This window comes from Acanthisitta chloris, unplaced genomic scaffold (assembly GCF_000695815.1).
Source record: "Acanthisitta chloris isolate BGI_N310 unplaced genomic scaffold, ASM69581v1 scaffold25050, whole genome shotgun sequence".
NCBI classification, from domain to species: domain Eukaryota; kingdom Metazoa; phylum Chordata; class Aves; order Passeriformes; family Acanthisittidae; genus Acanthisitta; species Acanthisitta chloris.
Window position 1 is genome coordinate 33,177 of NW_008652595.1, and position 25,272 is coordinate 58,448.

At 37.3% G+C, this 25,272-nt stretch overlaps 1 protein-coding gene across 1 annotated transcript in view; it reads left to right on the plus strand.

Annotated features, from left to right (window-relative positions):
- The window catches only part of GRIA3 (glutamate receptor, ionotropic, AMPA 3), a 147,697-nt gene that overhangs the window by 32,696 nt on the left and 89,729 nt on the right, over positions 1 to 25,272 (plus strand). The window contains exon 2 of the mRNA XM_009077889.1: positions 480 to 719. Coding sequence (XP_009076137.1) covers positions 480 to 719 — 240 coding nt within the window. The remainder of the gene's footprint in view (positions 1 to 479; positions 720 to 25,272) is intronic.

A 25,272-nucleotide genomic window follows, 5' to 3' on the forward strand; every position in this document is an offset into this window, starting at 1 on the left:
GAGTTCTGGACTATAAAAGAATGAAACATACAGATTTCTTTGAATCAGATCTGAATCAAGGTTGGATACCAAACAAAACTACATGTTTAACATTTTGACTTTTAGGCAGACCTGATATTTGTTACATAGCAGCTAACAGAGCTTTCAAGATGCTGCTCAAGGAGGGGGAAGGTATTTTACAGACAGGCAAAGTATTCCCATGTTTGTTTTTAAAAAATATGGAGAGATGAGTGGATTATAACAATATAGCAGGACAAATCACAATCAAAAATGTGTTCAGGCCAGTTTATTTGTGACAAACTTGGTACAACTTACTGCTACACTGAAGTTAGTATATATTATCTCATTAATTCATTCCATCTGCTGCATCATACAGAATACTTACAGAAGTGGTTAGAAGGCTTACTTCAAATATACTTTGAAAGTTTGTTTGCATTCGTTATATTTCAGATTTTAACACCCTTGTCTGTCTTTCTTAGTCTGTTCACAGTTTTCCAGAGGAGTTTATGCCATCTTTGGATTCTATGACCAGATGTCAATGAACACACTGACGTCATTTTGTGGAGCCCTTCACACATCCTTCGTCACACCCAGCTTCCCAACAGATGCAGATGTGCAGTTTGTCATCCAGATGCGACCAGCATTAAAAGGAGCCATCTTGAGTCTCTTGACTCATTATAAGTGGGAAAAGTTTGTGTATCTCTATGACACAGAACGGGGTAAGCGCCATCATTTTAACTGATTTTTCTATTTCATAGCTTGCACTGTGTTACCCGAATCAGTATGTGCAGCCCATCCCACTTTTCTTCTGGATGTAGGTAGGACATTCTGATGGTCCTAGAAAACAAGTTCTGAAGAAACTGAAATGAATGGATGAATGAAAAAAAGGCATCTTCTTATTACTGATGATTTGTAAAGAGTCTGGAGGATAGTATTAATAGTGGAAGCATTCAATTTGGCATTCCTTTCCATGGAACCGCAGACTCAACACTTGCCAGGGTTTTTGAGTCCTTGCAAAATAAAGTTAGCACTCTGAAGTAAGCAAGACCTTTCACTGTGTGTGACATTGCAAATCCCACATGACTTTGCATAAATGCGTATTTCTCCTGTCACTGGACAAAGGCAATCCAGGCTAAGATATGCTCCAGAGATGTCTGGGCATCAATAATGGTCTAAGAATATAGTGCTTAAGATGCTTTAGGACTCAACTGGAAAAGGTGCTCTAGATATGTCGCAAGGATATCCAGAGACACATTTAGACACATGACAAGAATGACCAGGGTTATGTTTTACTAAATGGAAACATATTAAAACCAGTGTTTTCACACAAGCCAATTGTTAACTACTAAGAAACATGAAAGGTGGCAAATACTCTCAAAAAAGAGATCGACACCTCAGAAACCATTTTCTGTGAGGTATCTTGTATATTTCTGTGGAGCAGCTGTCACCACCTGCTCTGCGTGTCCAAAATTTGCTCTATTACATATTTCACCTGGATGGCATTTTTTTATCAAATAGATGTGCCACTGCCCTTCTCACCAGCTTTATGATTTGCAACTCCAATACTTTTTTTGGATCAGAGGGATCTGGATAGAGCCAAAGAAGCTTAGATTCTGTTCCTGGCTCCCATGACAAAATTCCAATCCCTTAGGCTACTGTATATTGTCAAGGATCAAGTCTTCAGTGGGTATGCTTTTCACACTGAAGATTAGTAGCATCACCCAACTAAGAACATATCATATGTTGCAAGAAAGTAATTTTCAGTCTGATTTTAGGTAAATGCTATGAGTTCAGAATTTTCTGAGTGATCTGGAGGTGTTAAATATTTCTAGTGTTGAAAAACACTAATAGGAGGACAAGTAGGAAAGTATGAAAGTAGTAAGAATGCCATTAGATTTAAAATCTTGTTAAACCAATACATCCATATTTCTGGTTGAGTCTACTTTTAAAGGAAAGCTCTTGTGAATAAGCTGTTTGTCTGAGTAAGAAAGCCTTGATGTGGCCAAATGCAGTAAACTCACAGCATTTGATAAAGTAAGATGTCATTTGTTCCAGGACTGATGAAACGTGTTATGATTAAGGCTTATGAAGTTTGCTTTGGAAAGAGTTTCATCAGTCATCCAAAATCATGCCTAATATGAAATTTGGCAGTTCAGACTGGAAAAATCGTCCAAAACAGTGGGAGTTTCACTAGAACTTGTCTAGGTGACATGACTATCAGATTAACTGAGATAGTAGCAGGAGTCATGATGGGGGAGACTTGCAGCCTCAAACTTGCATTTTTTGACAATTCTCAGTATGTGCAACCTTTAGGTCTAATCATGAGCTTGTTATGATGACTAATTCCTTTGGAACAGTTTAGGCTGTCTCTAGGCCTCGCTTTGTCTTGTTCATACTAAGATTTTAATTACAGGTTAAAACACAGCTCTTGCTGGTAGAATTAGCTCCGGGAATCTGACTTTTCTTCTATTGCCATCTGCCTCTTGTCTTGTTTTCCCATTCACATGCTCCTCATAATCTTACAATTACTAGTTGAAATCACATTGTGAACGTACTGTGGCTTGTGTGCGTGTTGTGCTGGCCCTGTGTTATGTCAGACGTTCCAGCAAAGTGTCAGAGTGCCAAATCTGAATCAGATGAGAGTGAAGGTGACTGTAGGATTATAAAATGTAAATCAGGGCTAGAAGATAAAGGACAGCTGTGTCTTTAGGATGGAAAAGGCATCAGTACATATAGGTAGCTTAATGATTGGCTCTGAGTTGTCTTGGATAAACTTACCACATCTTATATGTCCTTCCTATATATATATCCTTCTTGCTGCTGTTTGGTAACATATTTTCCACCTGCTGAAACAGGAACTAAAATGAACAGTTGATTATCTTCAGTTGCTGCTGCTTTAGTTTGATTAATAAAACCTTCGTAGCAATCCTATCAGAGTTATAATTCTTCCAGTATTATAATAAATTAAGAAGATTTGTATAGGAGGGAGAGGCAGAGCAATTAGATACTAAGAAATGGACATTAGATTTCTTTGTTTGGGGAGTGGTAATCATGGATGACAGCACCTGAAACACTGGGCAATTCCAGTAAGATCCCTAACTTCTTGTGACAGGCCTTGAAATTCAAAAAGAAAACACCAGCCCAAGACTTTGGACAAAAATTTAGTGGATGACACATTGTGTCAGGTGGTGAATAGACTATATGTGTTCCTGTGCTGAGATACCATTGGAAATGAAAACACTAAAGCTGTCACAACTTTTAATAAATCCTGTCTTAGATACTTAACTGATTTCAGGCACAAACACCGTAGAGAGAAGGTGTTAAGCAGTTTACTGTCAGTTCCTGAAATAAACTATCATTTAAATACTGCCTTTCTAAGAAGATTATTATCTCACTGAGAATCTGAGAAATCACTAAATACTAGACTACTCTTTCATACTTGGAATATTAGTTATGGACTAAATTGTTCTTGCAAGTAGTTTTACAGTGTTCTGCTGAAGTGAAACACTGACATATATTAAACATTGCATTTACTATTAATAAACACCACAGCATATTACAGTTGCCATCCAAAACTGAATAAACCTTCCAGTGGTTTTATTCAACTACTCCAGTTTAAGTTTAGGAGAATGGAGCTCTATAAAATTGTTCTCTTGAAGCAGTGGTCTTTTTGTTCTTTGCCATCAAATCATATAATCACATGGTTTCCCTGTCGGTGACGTTAAGCACAATACTGTGATATCTGGCTCCTGCAAAGAAGACAAAAGATAAATCTCAAACAATAGGATAAATTTAAGCTATACAATTATATAGATAGGTGGTGAAGCTTTTAATCCAGTGAATTAGTGTGTACATCGTATGTGTTTATATTCTTAAGTATAAAAGAATATTTTATTTTCTGTTGCTATGAGATGACTGAATGTTGCAGATTGTGCTCTCAAATGTGCAGGTGCAAAATTGTTTCTTAGAAAATGCTAAAGCACACAGAAAAAAAAAAAAGAGTTCATGAATTTCATCAGCAAGAATTTTGTCTTAGCATTGCTTATTTCAGTTGCTGGACTTACTCTTCTATGAAGAAACAGAAATTTAAAAGAAATACCAAATTGCATGTTCTCTCTTAGTATCAGCAGAAAAAAAAGAATTATACTTTGCAGAGAGTAATGATGCTTAGGAATGGCTGCTAAGGGAAGAAAGGATGTTAAGCAGTGTGTAGAAGAAATAGTCATATGTTCATTCTATGCCACATGCTTCTAGTTCATGTGAAAGGGAAAGGCAGGGTTGATTTCTGTTTGTATTAACTCACATCAGTAAGTTGACACTGTTGGTTGCTGTGATGCATGCAAAATATCTGATTAATTATATGGTGCTAACTGCCTCAGTAGGCTTCTCTGCAGTCGAACTAAGACTAATTAAGATTATGTCAGGATGAAATGAGATGAGGTTACATACAGAAAACTATTAAGAATTTGTGTAGGACTTGTCAGGAAAGTCACCTTTTGCATCTCATGTTGAGGATTATGTTTCATCAAAATATTATCAGTCTTCAAGTCTGTTTCTCCTTTTGCTTTACTTTACTTTAAATAAGACATTGTTCCACTGAAGTCAGTGGGCCAGAGTAACACAGGTGTGAATGTGTGGAGAGGTAAGATTGTGGTTTCCATGGTCATCTTATTGTTGCATGAAAGTGTCAAGTACTTCTCATTTAATTAGAAAAATGGTGTGGGGGATTATAATACTGAAGCTTTTGTTTGTTTAAATTTTCATAATGTTTCTTATGTAATATTTCAGTTTATTTTTGCCAGAGAAACACAGTTTTGTACAGATTGTTCACTTTCCATCTGTCAATACAACATAGGCATTTTGTCCTAAATTACTTTGATTTGCCATACCTACTGTGCACAAAGACATTGATTTTTGTCATGCAGATCATTTAAACAAAATCCCACAAAGTGATTTCTGTGGTTTGCACCAAGTCTTCATCTTCCTCCTTCAGATCATAGGAGTCATCACAGGAGAGGAAAGTGACTGAGTTAATTTGTGTAATGTCTACCTCCTCACTGGCAGCTCAGTCTAAACAGAGGTACAGAGAGATCACAGTATTTATGGCATTGTAGTCAAATACCTCACTACATCTGAAGTTCTGTCATTTGGTTTTGATTTAGTCTGTCAGTAAGTATCTAGCAAAACCTAAAATGAAAGAAAAAAAGCTTTGATAAATAAGGTTATTGTTGGCTATTTTTTTTAATTGGTTGACACTGGCTAGGTAAAGGCTGAGGCAGGGAAGTGTTCATCTAAAGCCCCAGGTTATGTGGCTAAGGAGAGTTGAAAATGTCTGCTTTATAATCAGTTACATCTTTAATCCTTGCTGCTACAGAAAGACAAATATTTGACATGAATATAAGGGATGCAGAAGGCCTGAAAATAAAGCTTCAGAAAATATGACAAGGCCTGTTTCTTCTAAATATGAAGCCTCCTGGTACCTGGTTGCATGAAGAAATGCCAGGTAAAGAGCAGGAGCAGAAACAAACGTACAACTAGAAGTCTTAATGATCATGTGTAAGGCATTGAATTGCCTTAAAATGAGTTCAGTACAAGGCAATGAGGTCTGATTCACTGCTTCTGTTGAAGACAAAGAATAACCCTGTTTAGTTCTACTCTTACAAAATGAGGTTAGTTATCTATTGCTATCAAAGGACAAGACACTTCTGTACTGCTTTCCCTGGAGAATGAGAGATTGGAGCTGATAAAAGAAGCAGTATGTAGAACCAGGCTCATTATAGCTTCCACAAAATTAAATTGATGGATTTTTTTTTCTCATGAAATAAGAGTTGCACTGAAAATTACTCATATGTAGAACATAATGTCTTTTTTTTGCAAAACATCTGGGGTAAGATTAATTTTTATGGAATCTAAAAAAACTGTGCTTTAGTACCTGGTGGATTCCTAGGGATTTTAGAATGTTGGGTTCTGGTGGACTGAGTCTCTCCTAAAAACAAAAATTAATACTGTAACCCAACACAGAATGACTGACTTCTTTTTATAAGCACCTTCCATCAGCAGAGAGGGGCAAAAGAACTCCTCCTTCCACATAGCTCACCTGTTAAACTCTATATTGTCTTTCTGCATGTCAGAAAGTTTTATTTTCATTTATAAAGATCATTATTCAATAAAGGGGAAAAATTTCACCAGTGGTAGCAGCTACACCAGCATTAGTAAACCCTGAATTCAGCACCTACTGAGCAGTCAAATGTCAAAAGAATCGATAGCTGAGCTGTTCATTAACATGTTTATTCTTCAGAGCAGGGGAGTTATTCCACTAGCTGAAAAATGGCTCTGAATCCCTTGCATAAGGAAAAAAGGATTTAAGGCTGGCTTACAGTTTACTCAAAATTAGATATGGACTTGTTCCATTTTAAAATTATAATTCTTGTTTGCTAGTATGTTTATACCTGTTTAATTCTTCTCAGTTGTGCCTATAAGGTTGATGAGATTGTATTTTGCTTACGCTTTCAAAAGTATGAAAGGATTTAAAATCTTGACATTTTCTTCCGTAAATATCAGTCTGTGGTGAAGAATAATGCAACCTACAAAACTTGTTTGGAAGCCTATAAAACACCAAAGATGACAAAACAGGGAAGAGTTACTGCAAACCTTGATTCTTCTGAGTATTTTGGCTCTTTGCAGGAGTGTTTTGGACAGCAGCCCAGGATCACGGGGATGACATGCAGACAGTATCAATTGCTAGCATTTAGGTAGCTATGTAGATGAGCTGTCTCATTCTCCTTTCCCACTTCTTTATATAGTGGGAAATGCACAGCAGGGAGTGAAATCTTGGCAAGATCTCCTGAGCTGAGGCTCAGTCTCCATGTCAGAGGACCAGGTGTCACAGGTCTGTACGTCTGAAGGGTTATGTGCCCCAGTAACTGCCATCCAGAAATTTGCTTCTAGGTCAAAAGATAAATTGCAGTGTGGCCACAAAATGCATGGCTATGCTTGAAAGGATGTGATGTAGGTTCAGGTTTTCATGCTCTGGTACAATAGAGAACACGCAAAACGTAGAGACCCTCGTGACTGAAAATCCATTATTTAGATTCAAAGAACAATCATACTTTATGTCGTTATATGCAATAAGGAAATAATCTGTTTCTTTCACTATCAGTCTTTTGGGAATGAGTGATTTTACCATCTTATAATCCCTAGAATTTGTATTTATATGGAATTGAAAGTCATAGATACTGCTTAGCAATATTTGTATGAAATATAAGTAATTTCCCTGACAAAGAGGCAAACCTTGACATTCTTATTTAGGGCACATTGTTTCATTGCTTTCAGCAGTATAATATATGAACCAAGACTCTCTTCAGGAAACATGCCAGGACCTTAACTGTAATATTCCAGGATTGCTTTACTGTTTGATTTTACTGCCTAAATGTGTTCAGGAGTAATCTAAGCCTGAACAGTTAAATCTAGCTTTGGTTAATCACTGTCCATTTATTTCCTCTGAAATCTCTAAAGTCTCATACAGACTCCTTTTATCTTGGTCTTTGTGGTACACAGATACAGAAGAAAGCCCTTTCACTGATCCTTGCCCAAACAAACATGGAGACCCTGTGTGGGAGAGTGGATGTTGGCTGGTTTTTAGGTGAACTGAGAGCCTTAAGCATTTTTCTCCTGATCTTTCCCATTAGCTGCTATTTGTTTAGCTTACCCCTGGTAATCACTTAAACTGTTTTTCTAGCTTATGAACAAGAGGAGTGAATGAACTTTGAAAGTCATCCAGCTTGATATGTATCATACTGGCAAGACTAAGATGCAGCTGAAGACCAACAGCATAGAGCTCATGGGGGTATTCTGTACTGCAGCTTTGTGTCTCTTTTCAAGCATTGTGTACACGCAGTGGGTTTGGTTTTGTGTTGAGATGCCCAGGCCAAATGCCTGAGCATCCCTTGAAGCTGTTGGAACACACACTACTGTGAGCAGTGTTTTCCAACAAGAGGAATAACTGCACATGTGCGACACATTTATCTTGTTTCATGGAGCCTCTGAGAATAAGGAAGTGTGTCAGCCCGTTCATGAATATTATGGGAGCCTTACTCACACTGAGTGTGAATCCAGTTGTGACTGAAGAAGTGTCAGAATCTGACTTGACTTTATGTGAAATCAGGTTGTTAACCCAAGTCAGGATACAGACTATGAATGGGCAGGTCCCAGATAAATAATTTCTGGAAGCCAAAACAGGATGTGTGCACCCTCATGGTCCTAATGAAAGCAACTGGAACTCTCAGGCTCATGTGCTGAGGCCCTGATTGTCTTACATAGTAAACAGAAGAACGAGCAGCATTGCTACTCACCAATGCCTCAGAGATAAGTCTGTGAATGATTGTTTTTTTAAACTAAGTTGTGTAAATGCATGCATTTAAATATTTAGCTTTTCATAAATATGCATGTTTTATCAACTTTTGGTAGAGCCGCAACATTTAATTTTTTCATTGTACGCACGAGTAATTTAAGTAGCAGAAGCTTTTATTGTCAGTTGGTTTTATGTGTGCATCAGGGAGGCTTAAATGGTCAGAATATCATGTTTCCACATTTCTTGAAAGAAAGCTAAAGTTCAAGATAGTTTCCAAGTGCAGGTGGAGGGGGGGAAGGGCTGAAAAGGCATGAGAGGCATTGTTGGCCCTTTTTTGCTCTGAGGCAAGGGCAAGGACTTGACACAAAGCCAAGCCTTAGAGGAGATGAAAAGGCTTTGCTTGGAACCAGAGGAGACAAGGTAGAATTTGTTCATCCCAGGAAGGAAATGGGAATTTTCAGACTAGAAAGGAAAGCTGTAGAAAAGAATACCTGTATGTAAAAGACTGAGCATAAATTTTTATCAAACCTATTTATTTGGCCCATCTCACCCAACACATCTAGGAGTTACTGAAAGTTACTTCACTTGAGTTTATTATATTTCATCTGTATATGCAGCACAGCTTTAAAAATTGGAAGTCTTTGGTGTCTTTGGCATATGGGTGCTCTGAGCAAGGCATGCTAGCTTCACCTGTGGATTTGGGCTGATTCTGTTCATGGAACTAGACTGTCTTCCTGAGTTAAAGTCTGCATAAGGGGACTGGCACTCTGAGTGGGCCTGAAGAAAGCAGCACTGGTTAGTGCAGAATCAAGATGAAGCAATTTCCATGTATCATAAAGAGATGTGTAACATTGCATTAGTATGTGAACTTTGCTACTTATTTCAGTGGAGTAGCATGTTCTGGCCATCATGAGTTTTCCAGAGGGACAACATTTTGACATACTGTATCCTAATGCAGTTAAGGTGGCAGTTTTTAGCATGTTAGTATTCTTACAAGTTTTGCAAATGTTATTGCCCTTCACTGGACCTTGACTGTATGTTTACTCCTCCTGTGCATATTTCTTCACCAAGAAACTTTCTTAACCTGAGTGACAGCTATTATTGGTGGCCCATAGTCTTTGTGGAACAATGGCTGTTTTGTATTCACGATGAGGAAACAGATTCCCAACATACACTATAAGAGACCTCACACTTCTGTGAACTTGATGTGATAGTGAGAAGATAGTTTTCAGCCCAGGCAAATGAACCATTCACCAGGTAAAAAAACTTCTCTGGAATGAGCACAGGCTGTTCTGGCTTAATGGAATGACTATAATAGTTGCAAGTGGTAAAAAATGCCAAACACCAAGGAGGTTTCTCCAATGCTTGAGGAATATATGAGTAAAATGGAGTATCTCAACAAGTTAGTAAATCAAAGCTTCTCCTTTCAAAGAGTGGCCTCAGGTACTCCAAAACTGGTTCTCAGCTGAGCGATGACATGTTCTTTTCTCACTACTAGAAGAGAGACTTCATATGCAGTTTGAGTTTCTTTTGATACAGGAGTATATCATGCTGGGTGAATAGTGTGTAAGAATTTAGCTTTGTTAAAGGTTTTGTGCTTTTGAAGTGATTTTCATTTGATGGTCTCAAACAACAGTGAATGAATATCTGTATGCAAGGGGTTTCAGTCCCATTTTTCAGATGGAAGATTTGATGTACTGCTTCAGCAGGTGAACAGCCTCGTCTTCATCTGCTTATGTGTATGGAAATACCTTCATTGAGTTGAAAGCACAGTGAGCTTTGACTTAAGAGATGTGCAGAATGTCCTACTGGAAGTCAATGTCCATGATTACTTATGAAAAGCACTTTTTCATACTCCTACACAAGATTTCCCTTAAATTTCACCATGAATTTCCCTTTTCACCTGGAAAAAAAAACTTGAGCCTTTGAAGAAACTCATAATAGTTTACTAAGAAGCCTTGAATTTAAGGTAGTTATTTAAAGATGTTTGCCATGGAGTTTAAATGAATGAATGCACTGGGTATAGCTTCAGTACTTTCCTTCATCTATGACACTTGGCCCTTTTAGATGTAGTTTCTTCTTTCAGGCTTCAGAGAATTTACCAAACTAGCTTGACCACATGCCTTTTTCTTCCCAGAAAATATCAGCTCTCTTAGGAAGCATAAAGATGACTCGAATGCTTTGTAGAAGAAAAATAAATTGAATGCATTTATGACAAACCCACTCAGCTAGCAGGTAAAATGACCTCATATTGTATTTAGGTTAAGGAGTTTTTACAGGATTATTTTCTTGTGGGGATAGATTTTTCTCTGGTTTCTCATGAGACACTTACTATCACACCTTTTTTTTTTCTGAGTTCTCCTTCTTGCAGTTCAGAGTAGGACAGCACTGTGAGCCGGCATTTCAGGAGGTATATAAGATACGGTAATACAGTGGAATGAAAAATAGCTCCATAAAGTGATTAAGTATTAATCTGTAAAGAAAAAAAGTGAGAAGTTCCTGGCACGAATTTTATACTCAGTAACAAGTAATTATTCATTTCTTCAGCTCTAGATGCATAGCTTTTCCTGGCCACCTCTTTTGCTTTGATTCATGATGCAAAGAATCATCATGAGGAAAAGGTGACCTGAGGTTTTATTCCTCCTTATCCTGAGCTCATCGTGTTCACAGACTGTTGCTTTGCACTTATAAGTATTTCTGACTTACCTTGGTTGTCAGCAGCCCAAGGAAACAAATCAGCAGCCAATGATTTGCACAGCTTAGCAGCATTTAGTCAGGGCCCCTCTTCAGTTTGTTAAACTGAACAGAGTTGTCATCTCTCACAATGGCAGAGTATCCCCTTTAATGCTGAAGTGTTTTTCCTCCAGTACTTAAGGCCAGATTCCTCAGGCACTTCTCCACAATGAAGGTGTGCCACTGAGTCTGGATTTGCATGTAAAGTACATCTGTGCTCCTGTGAGTGAGATGGAGCCTAAGTAAAACACTTTTCCCAGGGTAGTGGCATAGTGAGCAGTTTGGTCTAGTGCATCATATCTGAAACTGAAGAATTTCATAAGCCAGAACTGTGACTACTGGAAATAAAACTTAGTTCTGTTCTCTGTGATCTGTGCTGGAGCTGTGAGTGTTTGGTAAACTATGAGCATCGCAGTGCCATGCTGACATGATAAACAGCTCCGGTCTGGAAAGGTTAACAGATACCAAGCAGTGGTTGTTAAGGTTTCTTAGGAGCTTCTGAGGTGTTGTTTGCTTAGGGGATATTTTTGTCAGTGCTGAGGATAATAACAACATGCAGTGAATTGTCAGGGCTGTGCACATACTAGGTATGAGAGGACTACTGTTACTTGCATAAAGTGCTAATATCTTCATAGCATTTCTTCTGCTGTTTGTGAACTTATGAGTTATTTCTCTTTCTTTGTGTTCAGGAGAGCAATAATTATTTTCTGATAACTCAGATTTTGATAATCTGCCCAACTGTACTTGAGGATGGGTTTATAAAGGAGCAGGACCACTCTGTACACTGCATTGAACCCTACAGCCCAAGACCAAAGACAGATCCAAATTGCTTTGTAAAGTCGTGACTTTTTTTTTTTAATCAGCACCTCTGTGTTGTGAGCATTTAACTGAGGCTTCTTTCCCCTTTGTAAAGTAAAAGTCACTGCTGGCTATTCGAGTTTAGCTAATGGAATGGCCACTGGTCAGTGGAAAACCCTTTTGCTCCTCTCCTGTTCTTGTGGTATGGTGTGTACAAAGCAGTCTCAAAGACAGTGGCTCTGAGCTGTTCTTAAGCTGTATAGATCTCAGAGTAATTGTTAAGAAGACTTTTCCAGAGAAGAAAATGCATGACAATGGTCATTAAAGATTTTCTTAGAGTACCTTAGAATATCTTAGACACTCTGAAGCCATTAGATAAGTATGACAAATAATGCAGGCGTGTTCAGCTGTCTTTTTTAGCAAGGTGTTCCATGCTGGTCACTCTAAGGGCATAATATTGTCATTTTATGTAGCAAAGCCTATATATATTCTTGTAAATTTATACTTTGAGCCCTTGGTGATATAAAAATAATGATTTAGTCTCAGAATTAACATGGGAGAGCATTTGTTAAAACTCAATTCAGTGTGAGAGGTGTAGTTAATGCTGAAGTATGTGGTTCTAATGGATGAATACATCAAATAAACTAAGATGTTGGATGAAGTTGTGATATAAACAATGTATTTCCTCTATTGAATGTAATTTTCAGTTACTTTATGTCCTGCTGAGCCATCTAAAATATCTGAAAGAATCCATAATTGTCACTCATCTTTATGAAATGCCAAACTCATATACTACATTGACCTCAGTTTACGTGCATTAATTCATGAAGAATTTAATTTGATGAGTGTAAGTCAGAACTGCTGTATAAGGTCCTTTCGGTGCAATTTAATTATTTTGCCAGCATTATATACACATAACACCACCATAGACTGGATTCTGTCATGATCTGCTCCTAAGACTAAAGATACAGTAAGTGTGTTTCTAGATCAAAGAGTGCTATTTGCTGCAATCGTTTCTTACTGGGCTTCTTTTTCCCTGCTTAAAAAGGAGAAAATTATGATTTTAGGAGCAAATATTAGTCTTCAGTTTGTGTAGTTTAGCACATCTTTTATAAGGCAGATAAGGCTTTATTCCTTAAGAGGAAACAAAAAAAGAAACAAAAATAGGGAAATGAAAAATAAAGAAGCCAGTCTTCTGACATTGTTTGGCTCAGCAAGATCAAACCTTCAGCTGACTACACCAGTGTCAGTAATTGCTCTGGAGATAGAATTGCCTATTGCTTAGTAGTACTAGCATTATCGATCAGTTGTTTTTGTCCATGAACTGACAATGATAACCTCAAATTAGATCAAGTTTTTATTAAAGGAATGAAGTCAAATTATGCCTGACTGTAGACAAATAATAATGAGTTTTATGAACAGATGATTGTTGCAATAACATTTTTGCAGATATGTCTTGAAAATAAAACCCCAAACCCTCCTGTTAGTTTTTTTCTGCCATTTGTTATGCAGTTCTCTGCCTCTCTCACCTCACATGTAACGGGCAAGCCTCGGATTTTTAATGGCATTGTAACGGTTGCCACAAAGAGGTGGAGGAGTGGGGGTGGGAGGGGAGAGCTGAGCTTCTCTTTGAAAGGGGAGGTATATGAGGGTGAATACAAGGATGCATAAGTTATTGCAGCCTCAAGGCAGGAGTAATTTATGCACTGACAGTTTGAGTTTCATGCTATGCTATTTTAAAAAAAGCCTTACAATGAACTGCCTCTGTTACACTAGTGTCTGTGGTGCTTTTAGAGATATTCCACATCATGGAGACAGTTTGAACACAAACTTTTGGAATACAGTCATCACAGTGTGGTAGTTGTCCTGTTTCAGTAAGAGAAAAATAGTAATAAAAAGGCATAGTTATTTTCCACATTTTTACATGAATTTGTGTACCCTGAGGGATTTTTCAGGGTCGTCTTATTGCTTATTTGTCTGGTTTTAGATATGTTGATGCAGTGAAAATTGTGTGCATCTACATTGTATTAGTGTAGTTATTATTGTAGTTATCCTCTCTGGAACCATTTGGCTACACTTCTCGAAGAAAACAACAAAATGGATGTGAAGGGCATACATTTAGTTATGACCAATTTGGTTTGCATGTTTTCCTTATGCTACAAATCAGAGAAGAGTCTAACTGCACACAGCATTCATATCACACGAGACCAAACAATGCTTCCCTTTTGACATGAACCATGGAATAATATCTCTGCATTAATGCACCATTTTCTTATAGGGAAGTATTCAGCTTGGCTCTTTGATTATGAATTCCCAATTATATAGCAGTAGTTGTCATTATTTTAACAATTATCATGAAACTTCACATCTGGAGGCATAAATAAAAGCAGGGACTTCAAAAGTTTGAAGTGTATAGAGCCACACTGAGTTTTCATTAGTCATACACAAAGCCAGACATGCTAAGTGCAAGCAGCTGTAGGCCATTACAGTTTAGATTTAATTTATGTAATCTTTGGATTGACCCTCTTCAAAAACTGGCCACAGTGGGCAGTGCAAACATATCATCATCTGTCTCACAGTGGATTTTAGATGGCAGCTGCATCCTCATAACACTTTATTGGGTCTCCTATGAAAATTATGGATAAAAAGATAATGGGAGCAATGATGTTATTTGTTCTTAACTTTTAAGCGCTATTCATTTTGCATAGATATCGTCTCAGTTTATGAGATATTCATTTGCATTTTTGTGCAGATAGTGTTTTTGTGACTTTAGTGACCTCCCTCTGACTGTAAAGCTGGATTTTGTCAAAATGGTTTTAACATTAAAACTTTTATTGCAGGGAATTCAGGCTGCTGCTGGATGTTACTAAGTCGGTTCTGTTGTGTTAAAATCAGCATATGCCTCAGAGCACAGCAAAAGCCATTCATTGCATTTCTTTGATGTGAAGCAATGCAGATTTGCACAGGTGAAGATTTGACCTTATGTGTTTAAAAATAATTTCTTGACAGGTCCATTTCAAACAACAGAATTGTAGCACAGAGATAAAAACTTGTACAAAATCATTATTGTAAGGGAAGATGAAAAAAAAAGTACCATGTTTTTGATATTCAAATGTGTTCTTTTTTCTAAATCCCAGATAGGTAATTTTTTAGGGCTTCACATGAATAATGGATGCTATTTAAAATGTTTGCTTAAGAACAATGAGTTCATTGTATCAATAATGAGAAGTTTTACTGTGGACCACTTTGTAATATTTCGATTGTCATGTTTTATACCACTCTTGAGGTCAGATGGTAGAGTTTCACTTTACTGTATTTAACCTGCAGTCATTACTGAAGGTGGGGAGGGAATACATTTTTGCTTTCTGTTTCTGCAGCATCTATCACAATGGGGATTCTTGAGAACTACTTTGAACAAATAATTGCTGATTATTACACTAGAATGATGGGAAGTGGAGAGGCTTCAGTGGACATTTTGCTAGAAAATTGAGTATTAGCTTCAGTTTTATTACTTGAGGTATATTTATATGAGTTACAGTATGAAGACTAGAGGCCTCAATTGCCACACAGAGACCAGAGTCTAGAAGCAATAAAATCAGAAATTGCTGTGTCACAAGGGAAACCAGTTTTCTGTAAACTAATAAAAATTATGCTCTAATGATTTCTCCATGATCCTTCAGGGATTTTTAGGGACATATTTGTTAAAGAAAAGCTGAAAGCTGTTGTATTTCCCTGGTTTTAGTCTTTTTTAATGGCTGCCCTTTACAGAATATTCCTTGGTGCCATGTCTTCTCCTCAAGTTACTATTCACCGTCTTTTCTCATTTCCTTCCCAGGACTTTTTACTTTATTCCATGATATCATAACACTAGGTTCTTCAACATAAGTAACAAATGTATATTTTCTTTCCTGCCTGACAGAATTAAAGTTTAGAAAGAATAACTTCAAGTTGAGTGGAACCTGAGAAGGAGTGGGAAATGCTGAGTGAAACAGAAATCACAAAATTAATTTTGGACCAAGCTGAAAAGTGTTAGATTGTCTGCAAGAAATCTTGTCCATGTAATTTCAAGACTAAATTGTAGTTTAATCATTGTTCAGCTTTGAAAATAAAAGTTAGTGACTTTCATTTTGAAAAGTATTTTCCTTCAGTTTTTTTCAGCCTGAGTTATAAATTCAGCTTGTTCTAAATTTACTTAGAGTTGTTGTCCCTTCCTCTCTTAAAAGTCTGTTCTTCTGGTGAATGTAATGTTGATTGAAAAACAAATCAGCATCTTTGTTGCCAAATTAAAGGAGCTGTAATTGCTAATGGGACATCTCCATGAACAATGAGTGAGGTTCTATGCCCATATGTGACTCCTGCAGGGCATCAAAAAGCATTTCTAATTTATTTGAGAGTGGCCAATGACCACACTTTAGAGAAGAAAACCAGACAAGAATAAAAATGCTGCTTTTTTGCCAAAAAGAAATGTATCAGGACATTATTTTAGTAATCTCCACATATCAGTTAAATATTTTATTGTATTATTCTCTACAAAGATTTAATTTTACCGAGACTGGAATTATTTGCATATCTGTCTTCAATTGTTGCCATCCACACTTTCTTTTAATGTATTAATAACTATTTTAAAATAATAAGTCAGTTAAGACACTGTGAACATTATAAATATGTTCCTGTGTTAAATTTGGTCTAAAGCAAAATGGATATTTAGTAAAGATTTTTAATTCATTAAATTATGGAATTATTACACTTCTGCATTATATACAATTATTTGATGTTCATCGATCATTTACAGATATTTATGAACAGACTAAATAAAAAGCATGAAATCATCATTACTGCATTTTGCTACAACGAACATAGCAGGTTTTAGTTACAATTGTTCGGGTGCAGAGCAAACTTTTTCATGTTTGTTTTATTTTCTGCTCATTGTGGCTTTGTCCCCATGAGGTTTGTGGCTGTTGGGTAGTGTTGATCATGCTTTATCTTTGTCAGCTTCTTAAACATTGTTCACTGAAGCAACAAGTTAGCAAAGTGAGTAAGAACATATTATTTTATTGATGTAAATGAGAGATGCTTTATCTTCACCCCAAGCGTTAGTTTGTATTAATGTTAGGAATGATTATCAGGCCTGAACCACATGTATTTGTAAGGAGCTACTCAAGAGCTAAGGCTAGTGAGAGTAGGTTCTACCCAGACACAAGAACCATCAGACAATAAACAGTCAGGTTTGCTTGCTGTCATATTTCTTGCCTGGTGCTTTCTGGAAAGCCTAATCTCTGTTATTTTTGTCTTGCCTTACACAGAAGATGAATAGTACTTGTGGCACCACAGGAGTCAAATGAAGCTGTGGTACATAGTTGCATCTTCTAGTGGTCAGAGTATTTTTGGGGATGGAGTAGATGAACCTAGACAAAATCTAATGTTAAGACTGTCCTATTTCTTAGCTCTGCTGGCATGTTCATTCTCACACTAGCCCTTACAAATACCATGATAAAATCCTGTTAAAACTGAGAGCTTTTCTTCATCCTATTCCATTCTCAAAGCAAAAATCCTAAGCAACAGGATAAAGACTCCAAAATCCATTATGATGCATAACAAAAAATTACCCTGCCAGGAAAGCAAACTTACTTTTGTATTCCTTGTGAAGGACTGAAAAGTTGGTGTCTCTTCGATCAGCTGTGGCCCTGATCATAAGGAACCATTGCGTACTATTGTATTCTAGCAACCAACTCTGCCACAGTATTATACCAGATCTGTAGTCTTTTTAGATAAGTCAAACTGCAAGGTGATCCAACCCTTTTTCTTCTTCAGTTAATAGAAATAAGTAGTTTGAAAGGCAAGCCTCTGTACATTAGGGTCTTGTTTTCTACTGGTGCCTGGAAGAGACTTTATGCATGAGTTGTGCTTGTTTCACTAATTGGACTGTTGCATTTAGCTGCTATGAGTTGCTTTGACAATACCCGGTGGAGCCTCTTCATTCTGTGAGCAGGGGTACAATCATGGTGCAGCAGTTTTACTGCAACTGTAGCTGTGTTAAAACCATCACATTTGCTGACCATTCGGTAAAGGTCATTCTGTTTGTGACAGAACAAGCCAGCCAGAAAAGAATTACATGGCTTCTGGCCAAACAAAAAAAAAAAAAAAATTAAAAAAAAAAGAATAAGGGCACCATAGAAATATTTTATCCTTAAATATATCTCCCATTTTCCTTTTTTTTTCCTTGGGATTCTTTCCAAAGAAATGAAGTGTATTATTCATGTGAGTTTTGGGAGAAAGAATATTTGAAATAGCCTTTTAGCAATACATCACTGAGGTCAATATGTGTGTGTCAGATACAGGTGTTGCAGTTTTATTTATTATGCAGTGTAAAGGGATGCAGTCTGATCCAGCAAAGTAAGGAAAAGCTGGCTTCCACCACATTCCACCTGAGTGTGGAACAACTGCTCTGCCACCTCAGAGTCTTCATCTCCCTCCCACCTTCTTTGTGCCAGTAATGGTATTCTTGAACACTTGGGAGAAAAAACACAGTTTTGGTCTGTAGATGCTAAGAAGAAAATTTACATGATTTTTTTGTAAAGACAACTGCTGGTGCAGAAGCTTACTGAGTACTGCCAGGCAGTCCTCTAGCACTGGAGGGGTAAAGGTGGATCCAGTGGATATTTGAAGATCATGGTTGATGTTGTTACTCTGGGAACTATGTGAAGAATACAGGAACTGAAGCTTCAGTAGGGTGTGAAATCTTTCTCAAATTGTCTGTAATAAATGTTTAGATAAGAGGAAAATCAAGCAAGAAAATATAAATGATAGCAAAGAAGAGTTTTCCTGTGCCAGACCAGATGTTTAGCTCCATTCAAAATTCCTAGAGAAGTCAACAGGAGGTGTGTCTACTGTATTAGTCTTTTCCACACTGCTTGAATCTCCTGTCAATTGGCCTTGAATTGATCTCCATAACTTCCTAAAATATTATCATTTGGATTCAAATTTACCCTTTCTGCCTGCTCTTGCCAGGATAAAATCAGCTCTTTTAAAAGGTCTAAGTTACTCTGGATATGCTGTGAGAGCTACATACTCATTTCTCATCAACAGATATGAGTTTCCACGATGGTAAGTGCTACTGGTAAGAATTAGGTTCCTGGAGGTTGAAGACGTCCATCACAAGGAAGCTAAGAAAGTTAAGTTGAAGTATATAAAGCTGGCAAAGAGAGCTGAAAGGATGTGGGTTTCAATTTTATATGTTTAACAAAGTAAAATATTGATTTGTTTTATCTTTAATAATTTACTGCTATTGGCCAGTGCAAGTTAATTTTTAGCTTCAAGAGATGAGCAATATTATTGTGTTCAATCAGAAGTAATAAGTCACCTGCACAGTGGAAAATCTATGGTGCATGCAGTGCAAAGTCACAGAATCCTATTGAAGATGTGTGTTTAACCCTGTGAGCAGTTTGACATAGCGCCAGATGCTTTTCCCTCCACAGGGAATGAAAAAACTCTCTGGAACTTACTGGTTGGTATTAGTTGAGTTACTTTGTGATTACTTTGTTTCAGAAAAAAGCTTTTGCAGGGCTAGACTTCAAACAGGATGACTTGGAGCTGTTGACAGACTTTGTGGCTATGGCCTGATCTCTGAGCTGAGGAATTATATGAAGAATATTGGAAATTGTTGGCTTTTAAATTCTGAATGGCATGGGCTCCTTGCTGTCATTCAGGTTTAGATGCTTAGATCTATACTTGATCTTTTTTTAAACTCTTTTTGGAATAACACACACTAATCTCTTTGGGTATATGAGTGGAATAATTGCAAGTGATCTCTGAATTCCATAAAAATTCCACATGGCTTTAGCTGAAGCAGATTTAGGCTAATGTTGATTTCCAGTGTTTTAAAACTCTTGGCAGGGAATGGGAAAGAGGTGATCTAGAATATGCACAGCTAATTTAGCTCTCTTCCTGCTTCACTCCCAAGGTGTTATAGTTTCAGGATATAAGAGGGAGAATAAAATATTACTATATGTGGAAAATGAGGTGGGAGTGTTATGTGGAAGGCTGAAGAACTGGAAAGTAAAGTTGTTTCTCTTCCACTATTCAGGATAGATAATGGCATAAATCCACTCCTCTCCAGAGTCCTGAGTACAGAGGATGTCTGGGAGTGTGCCTAGGATAGGCTGAAGGTCTGAAGTGGTTTATCCTAGAGTACCCAAACCACTAATGAACATAATCAGTGGAGGCGTAGATGAGATGTGCTTCACTGCATGGCTGAGACTGTGGTCTCAGCCCTGTGTCTTTCAGCATTGCTTTTATTTTTAATCCTCCCTCAGTTCCACATCATCCAGGGTGGCAGAGGTGAATCACAGTGGAGGAAGTAAATTGAGTAGAAGCCATGAAGTGTAGCAGAGGACAGCAGTGCTGTTTCTGAAAGATAGGAACGAAGACAGCAAGACTTGCATTACAGGAGAGACAAATGGGCTGCCCAAAGAATGAGGACAGAGATGCATGGTGTAGATGTTTTAAAACACAGACAAAACTTTTGCTGCATTAAAAAGAATAAAAAGAAAAGGAATCAGTGATGTGATGGAGCATGTTTCAAACAGTGAGCAAGAATATCTGGCATTGAGAGCTAAGACCTTGGTGGGAGCTTTTAAGCATAGCAGTACAGCTGGAATGTGATTCTAGACCTCTTGATACAGTATGGTATATAGCACAGTCATGATATAATCCAGTGCTTAAATAGAATAGAATATGCTCTATAAATAATTGTGCTTTTTTTTTGCTTTTTTTTCTCTCTTTTTTTTTTCAGAAACAACACTAATAGAACTTTTTGCTTTAAAAAGAAAGCTGTTGGCTTGATATTTCACTGCAGGGGGAGGGTTAGTTAGTATTGAGTACAATCAGAGGGGACCAGCTCCCTGGAGTAAGCACAGGCATTGTATTTTGAGCCTAGAACATCTGCACATTAATAATTAGTAAGGCTAGATGGAAATTTTTTTTTGAAGTCAACTCCAGTTGCTTGCAGGCGTGACCGACCTGGTTTTCCCTTGTATTTCATACCTGCACAGAGATAATTACAGTGGCAGAAAGCGTTAAAATAAAGAAATCTTACTTAGTTTACTTGGGGGTAAAAAGTAAGAGTAGACAAGAAGCATCACCCTACTGCAGGAGGGCAGTGATGGAATGAGAACCTTTTGGTTTAAAGTATTGATTTGCACAGACCACTTACAACCTTTCCACTCTTCATACCAGGGACCTCCCTTGTTCTTTGAAATCTTTCTCTGCCTGAATGACTACAGTAATGGTAAACAGAGAGATCAGAAATATCAGTGCTTGGGCTTCTATTTGTGTGTGCCGTTTGCTGTATATTTTCTCCTTCAGATTAGATACTAAAGTTTTTGCATATTTTACCATTGTAGTTTGCTAACTATGCCATCAGATTTGTGAGGCTTTGGAGTCATGCAAGAGTAGTCATGCATCAGTATAATAGCAAAGCAAATAGAATAGAAGAGTTCTTTTGTTTCACTGAATATCGGATTGAATATTCAAATAACATATAAGCATTTTAAATAATAATAAACACTTGGCAGCATAATTGGAGTACTGAGCCTGACTGGTCCCAAGGATGTGTTTGTTACAGCTTCCTAATTTTACAAAACAACTCTGAGAAAACATTAAGGACAATTTAGTTCAAAACTATGAAAACAGGGAGTATGCAGTTTTGATGTAACCCCTTCCTTTTGTAATCGATGCTCTACTGCTCTGCAACCTTGGAGGGGAATTTTCTGTCTCCCTTTTCTGCTTCAAGCTAATAATTGATAGACTCTCTTGGATATGTGTACATCCAATTTAGTCAGTCCTTCTTATCTGTGCGCTTGTTGAACGTGTTACAGTGAAATAACTAATTAACAGTATATTCTATGGAGAATTCTGTGCCACTTTTTAAGCAGGCCACAGAGTACATATTCTGAGATGCAGATATCCTATTTTCATAAGTGATTTCCAAAGGCACACAGGACAGGTCTTTCAGAGGTATTTAGGGTTTCAACACACACAGTCACATTGTGAAAAGCACTCAAGACCTATGTATGGCTGCCACTGAAGGCAGTGGAGTGCAGGTACCCTACCTGCTGAGGTTCTTCAGCATCTGCATCTTAATTGCCTCTGAAAACCTGCTCCTACCACCCTACCCAAGTCACTTTTGAAAATGAAAGATACCTGTGAAAACTTTGCCTAGGCTGCACTGTGAAGTGACCCCATTTTTGAGAGGATCATAGGCAAATGTATTATTTCAAACTCTTTGGTTATTACCATTTCTAGATCATTTAACAGACTCTTTACCATTTACCACATGCACATGCAAGAAAATGTTTGGTTTGGGTTTTCTTTTTTCTATGTTTATCAATAATATAAAACTAAGAAACACAGTTTTAGATGTTCAGTGATTTCATTGTATAGTCATGGATAGATATCGGTCTGTAGTTCAGCAGCAGTTGACAAAGATCTAGTAGCCATTAGTTCTTGAAGGATGCATAACCTTTTATTGATACTATTCCATGTTCATGATGATCCACCAATGTACACTCCCATTATGCTAATTTTGGGGGAAATTTTGAGGGCACATGCCTGTCTGTCAACAGGTCCTTTATGTGCAAGACCAGGTTTTGCCAAAGGTGGTCAAGTATGATGGTAAGGTTGAGCCTCTGCTGAAGTTGCCTTTGAAGTCATATAGGTTATTCCCTGAGTTTGGTTTCTCTGTGAAGCCCATCATACTGGTATTTCTAAACCATCAATTATCAGAGTAGTAAATTAGGCAAATTCTGCCTATGCCTAGGCCATGTTACCTTTTTTTTTTTCTGTTGATAGATCAAAAGTGTTTTATAGTGTTCTGTGCAAATTCCATTTGTGGTGCATGAAAATGAATGGAATGGCACTATTGGGGGAAAACAAAAAGCCCAGTTCATGGGAAAAATATCCTGGAAGGAGGAGTGCTGTAGTCACAAAATATCTTGGGTGCTGTAGAAAAGTCTGAATCTGAACCCCAGCCCTTGCTGATGTGTGGAGCTGACTCTGAGGACGCGTCTCTCCTTCCTTCCCCAACTGAGCACACTGAAACTTGGAGAGATGAAGCCAGAGTTAAATGTTTGGATTACATTCCTGACTCTATTTAGTGACTATTTATGCTGAAATGTTTGCACATTTCTGTATAATCCAGCCTAGTATTTCATCTGTGCTGCCTTCCTGAGCTAAACCAGGAACAGCATATTAAGTAACTGAACAGAGATGCTTAAATCTGGGGGGGTTTCCCCTATCTAAGCTTATGGCTCCAACCCCTGTATTTAGAAGTTGCAAAATACAATGCAGCAGCCAAAAAAAAAAAAACTCCATGTGTTAGCAGAGAAATGATAGCTAATGTTAAAATTCTTCACGATTTTTGATGCAATGTAAGAGACCTCTAATAGTCAAATAGGATTACAAGGTTGAATAATAAAAGCAAAGGATTGTTTCCCCTTTAGTCTCATTCTTCAAAAGCAGGTAAAACCTCAGGGATTCCCTGACTGGAATGGGTAGTCTCTAGTCTGCAGGTTACGTGAGCCTGTTGTGTGTCACCACCCTGCAGAACAAAACAGGTCTTTTTGAGACACAGAACATAATGCTGCAAGAGGGCATGGAGTTAGGTCACTGATACAGAGCACTGTATCAGTACATCCTCATTCTGCCACCTCATCTGTGTGAAATGTTCTGAAAGGTACCTTGTTACCCCCAAGCTTTGTGCTGGGTCAGGTGTTGCCTATTGATGCCATGTGGATTTTCTACAAACTTTGTAAACTGTCATTCTGTGGCCTCACTACAGGAAGAATCAGGTCAGATGATATATTCTGTGCTCCAGTTGATGTGGTATGTTCAAGCTTAATTCAGACCAAATCTGTATTACCAAGTAGTTTAGGAGGTGTAGAGACCTGTTTAGAATTAATTTGAGGCCTTGTAATTAACAAATACATCATTGTTATGAAGAGAAATGCTTGTACTGAAAAAAATATAGGTAAAAGTGCTATATAAAAGATCCTTATTTCTAGCTATTAGCACAGAAATGGCAGAAATAGCCAGCTGAGTGACTAAAAAGAAACACATATGCGGACTGTGAATATGGATCCATAAATTATCATTTATATTATCATAAAAACTCATTTAAATTTCAGAATATTTTTAAGCTCGGTACTCACCCTTTGATTGCTATATTTTTTTTAGTGTTCAGAATAAATAAAAGGAAATTAACTTACGGGTTGAGACATGAGACACATTCCAGCTGCAAGGGCAATTAAAATGCTGGATACCAAAGGGTGAGATGTTGATGAAGAGAGACTTTGAAAGGCTGATAGCATCTGTTAATGAAAATTCTCAGAGGCATAAGATTTGTTTGTTCAGGTAGTTTGAAAACAGAAAATGTAGATAAAGATTAGGAAGAGGAATAAATATTTTTCTAACATGATTGACTGAAGGTCAGATAGAAAGAATAATTTTTCTATGTTTGAGGACAATTCAGGTAGCATAATTTTTTTTTCCAAGGCGTTTATCTGAGGTGAATCCAGGTTTTTTTGTGATGAATATGTATTTCAATTCAGTCTGATTACCATAATCTCCTGTGATTGTTTCTTCAAAGGAATAATATTTATCATTTTTTGGACTCAGCAGTCCAAACAGGCTTTTAAGACAAGGCAGATAGGAATACTCTTGCACACTCATGCTAAAAAATCTATGTGTGTCGTGGTAAAGGCTTAACTTGCATTATCAATATTTTTAAGTTTGCATCATACATCGAAATTATGGTTTTCACTCTTTGGGTATGTGAGGCCATGTTTTAGCTATTTTCAGAGTCCTCTGCTGTTGATAACTGAATCAGTTTTCATTTTTCCAGAACATCTATTGCCTATAACAGAATAAATGCAGCAATGCTTTCTTTTGGCTAGAAGGTTATTTAGGCTTAAAAAGAATTCAATTTTATTTCCTTTCTCAGGTGATAATTCCATGCAATACTTCCCTTCTTAACTCTATTTGTAATTGTATCATGATTATGCAACTTTACCTGGAATAATAAATAATGCTTTCCATCAGTATCTCGCCTGGCTAGGGGCCAGTAGCTATTCAACTTACTCCAGTAAATAAGATAAGAGGAAAATGTATTCTGAGATACTATATGGATGGTTTTACTATATAATTTCAGTGGCTAATGTGTTTGTAGGCAGGAGGAATCTTTAAAGGTGTGTGTTCAACTGTGTTGCAGCTTGGAATAAATATAAATATCAGATATGAATCAGTACAACCTGAATTTGAAAATTGGCTCTCTTACTAATACTCTCGGTGGGATAGACCAATTTATTTTTTTCCCATGTCAAATTTTTAATTTGCCT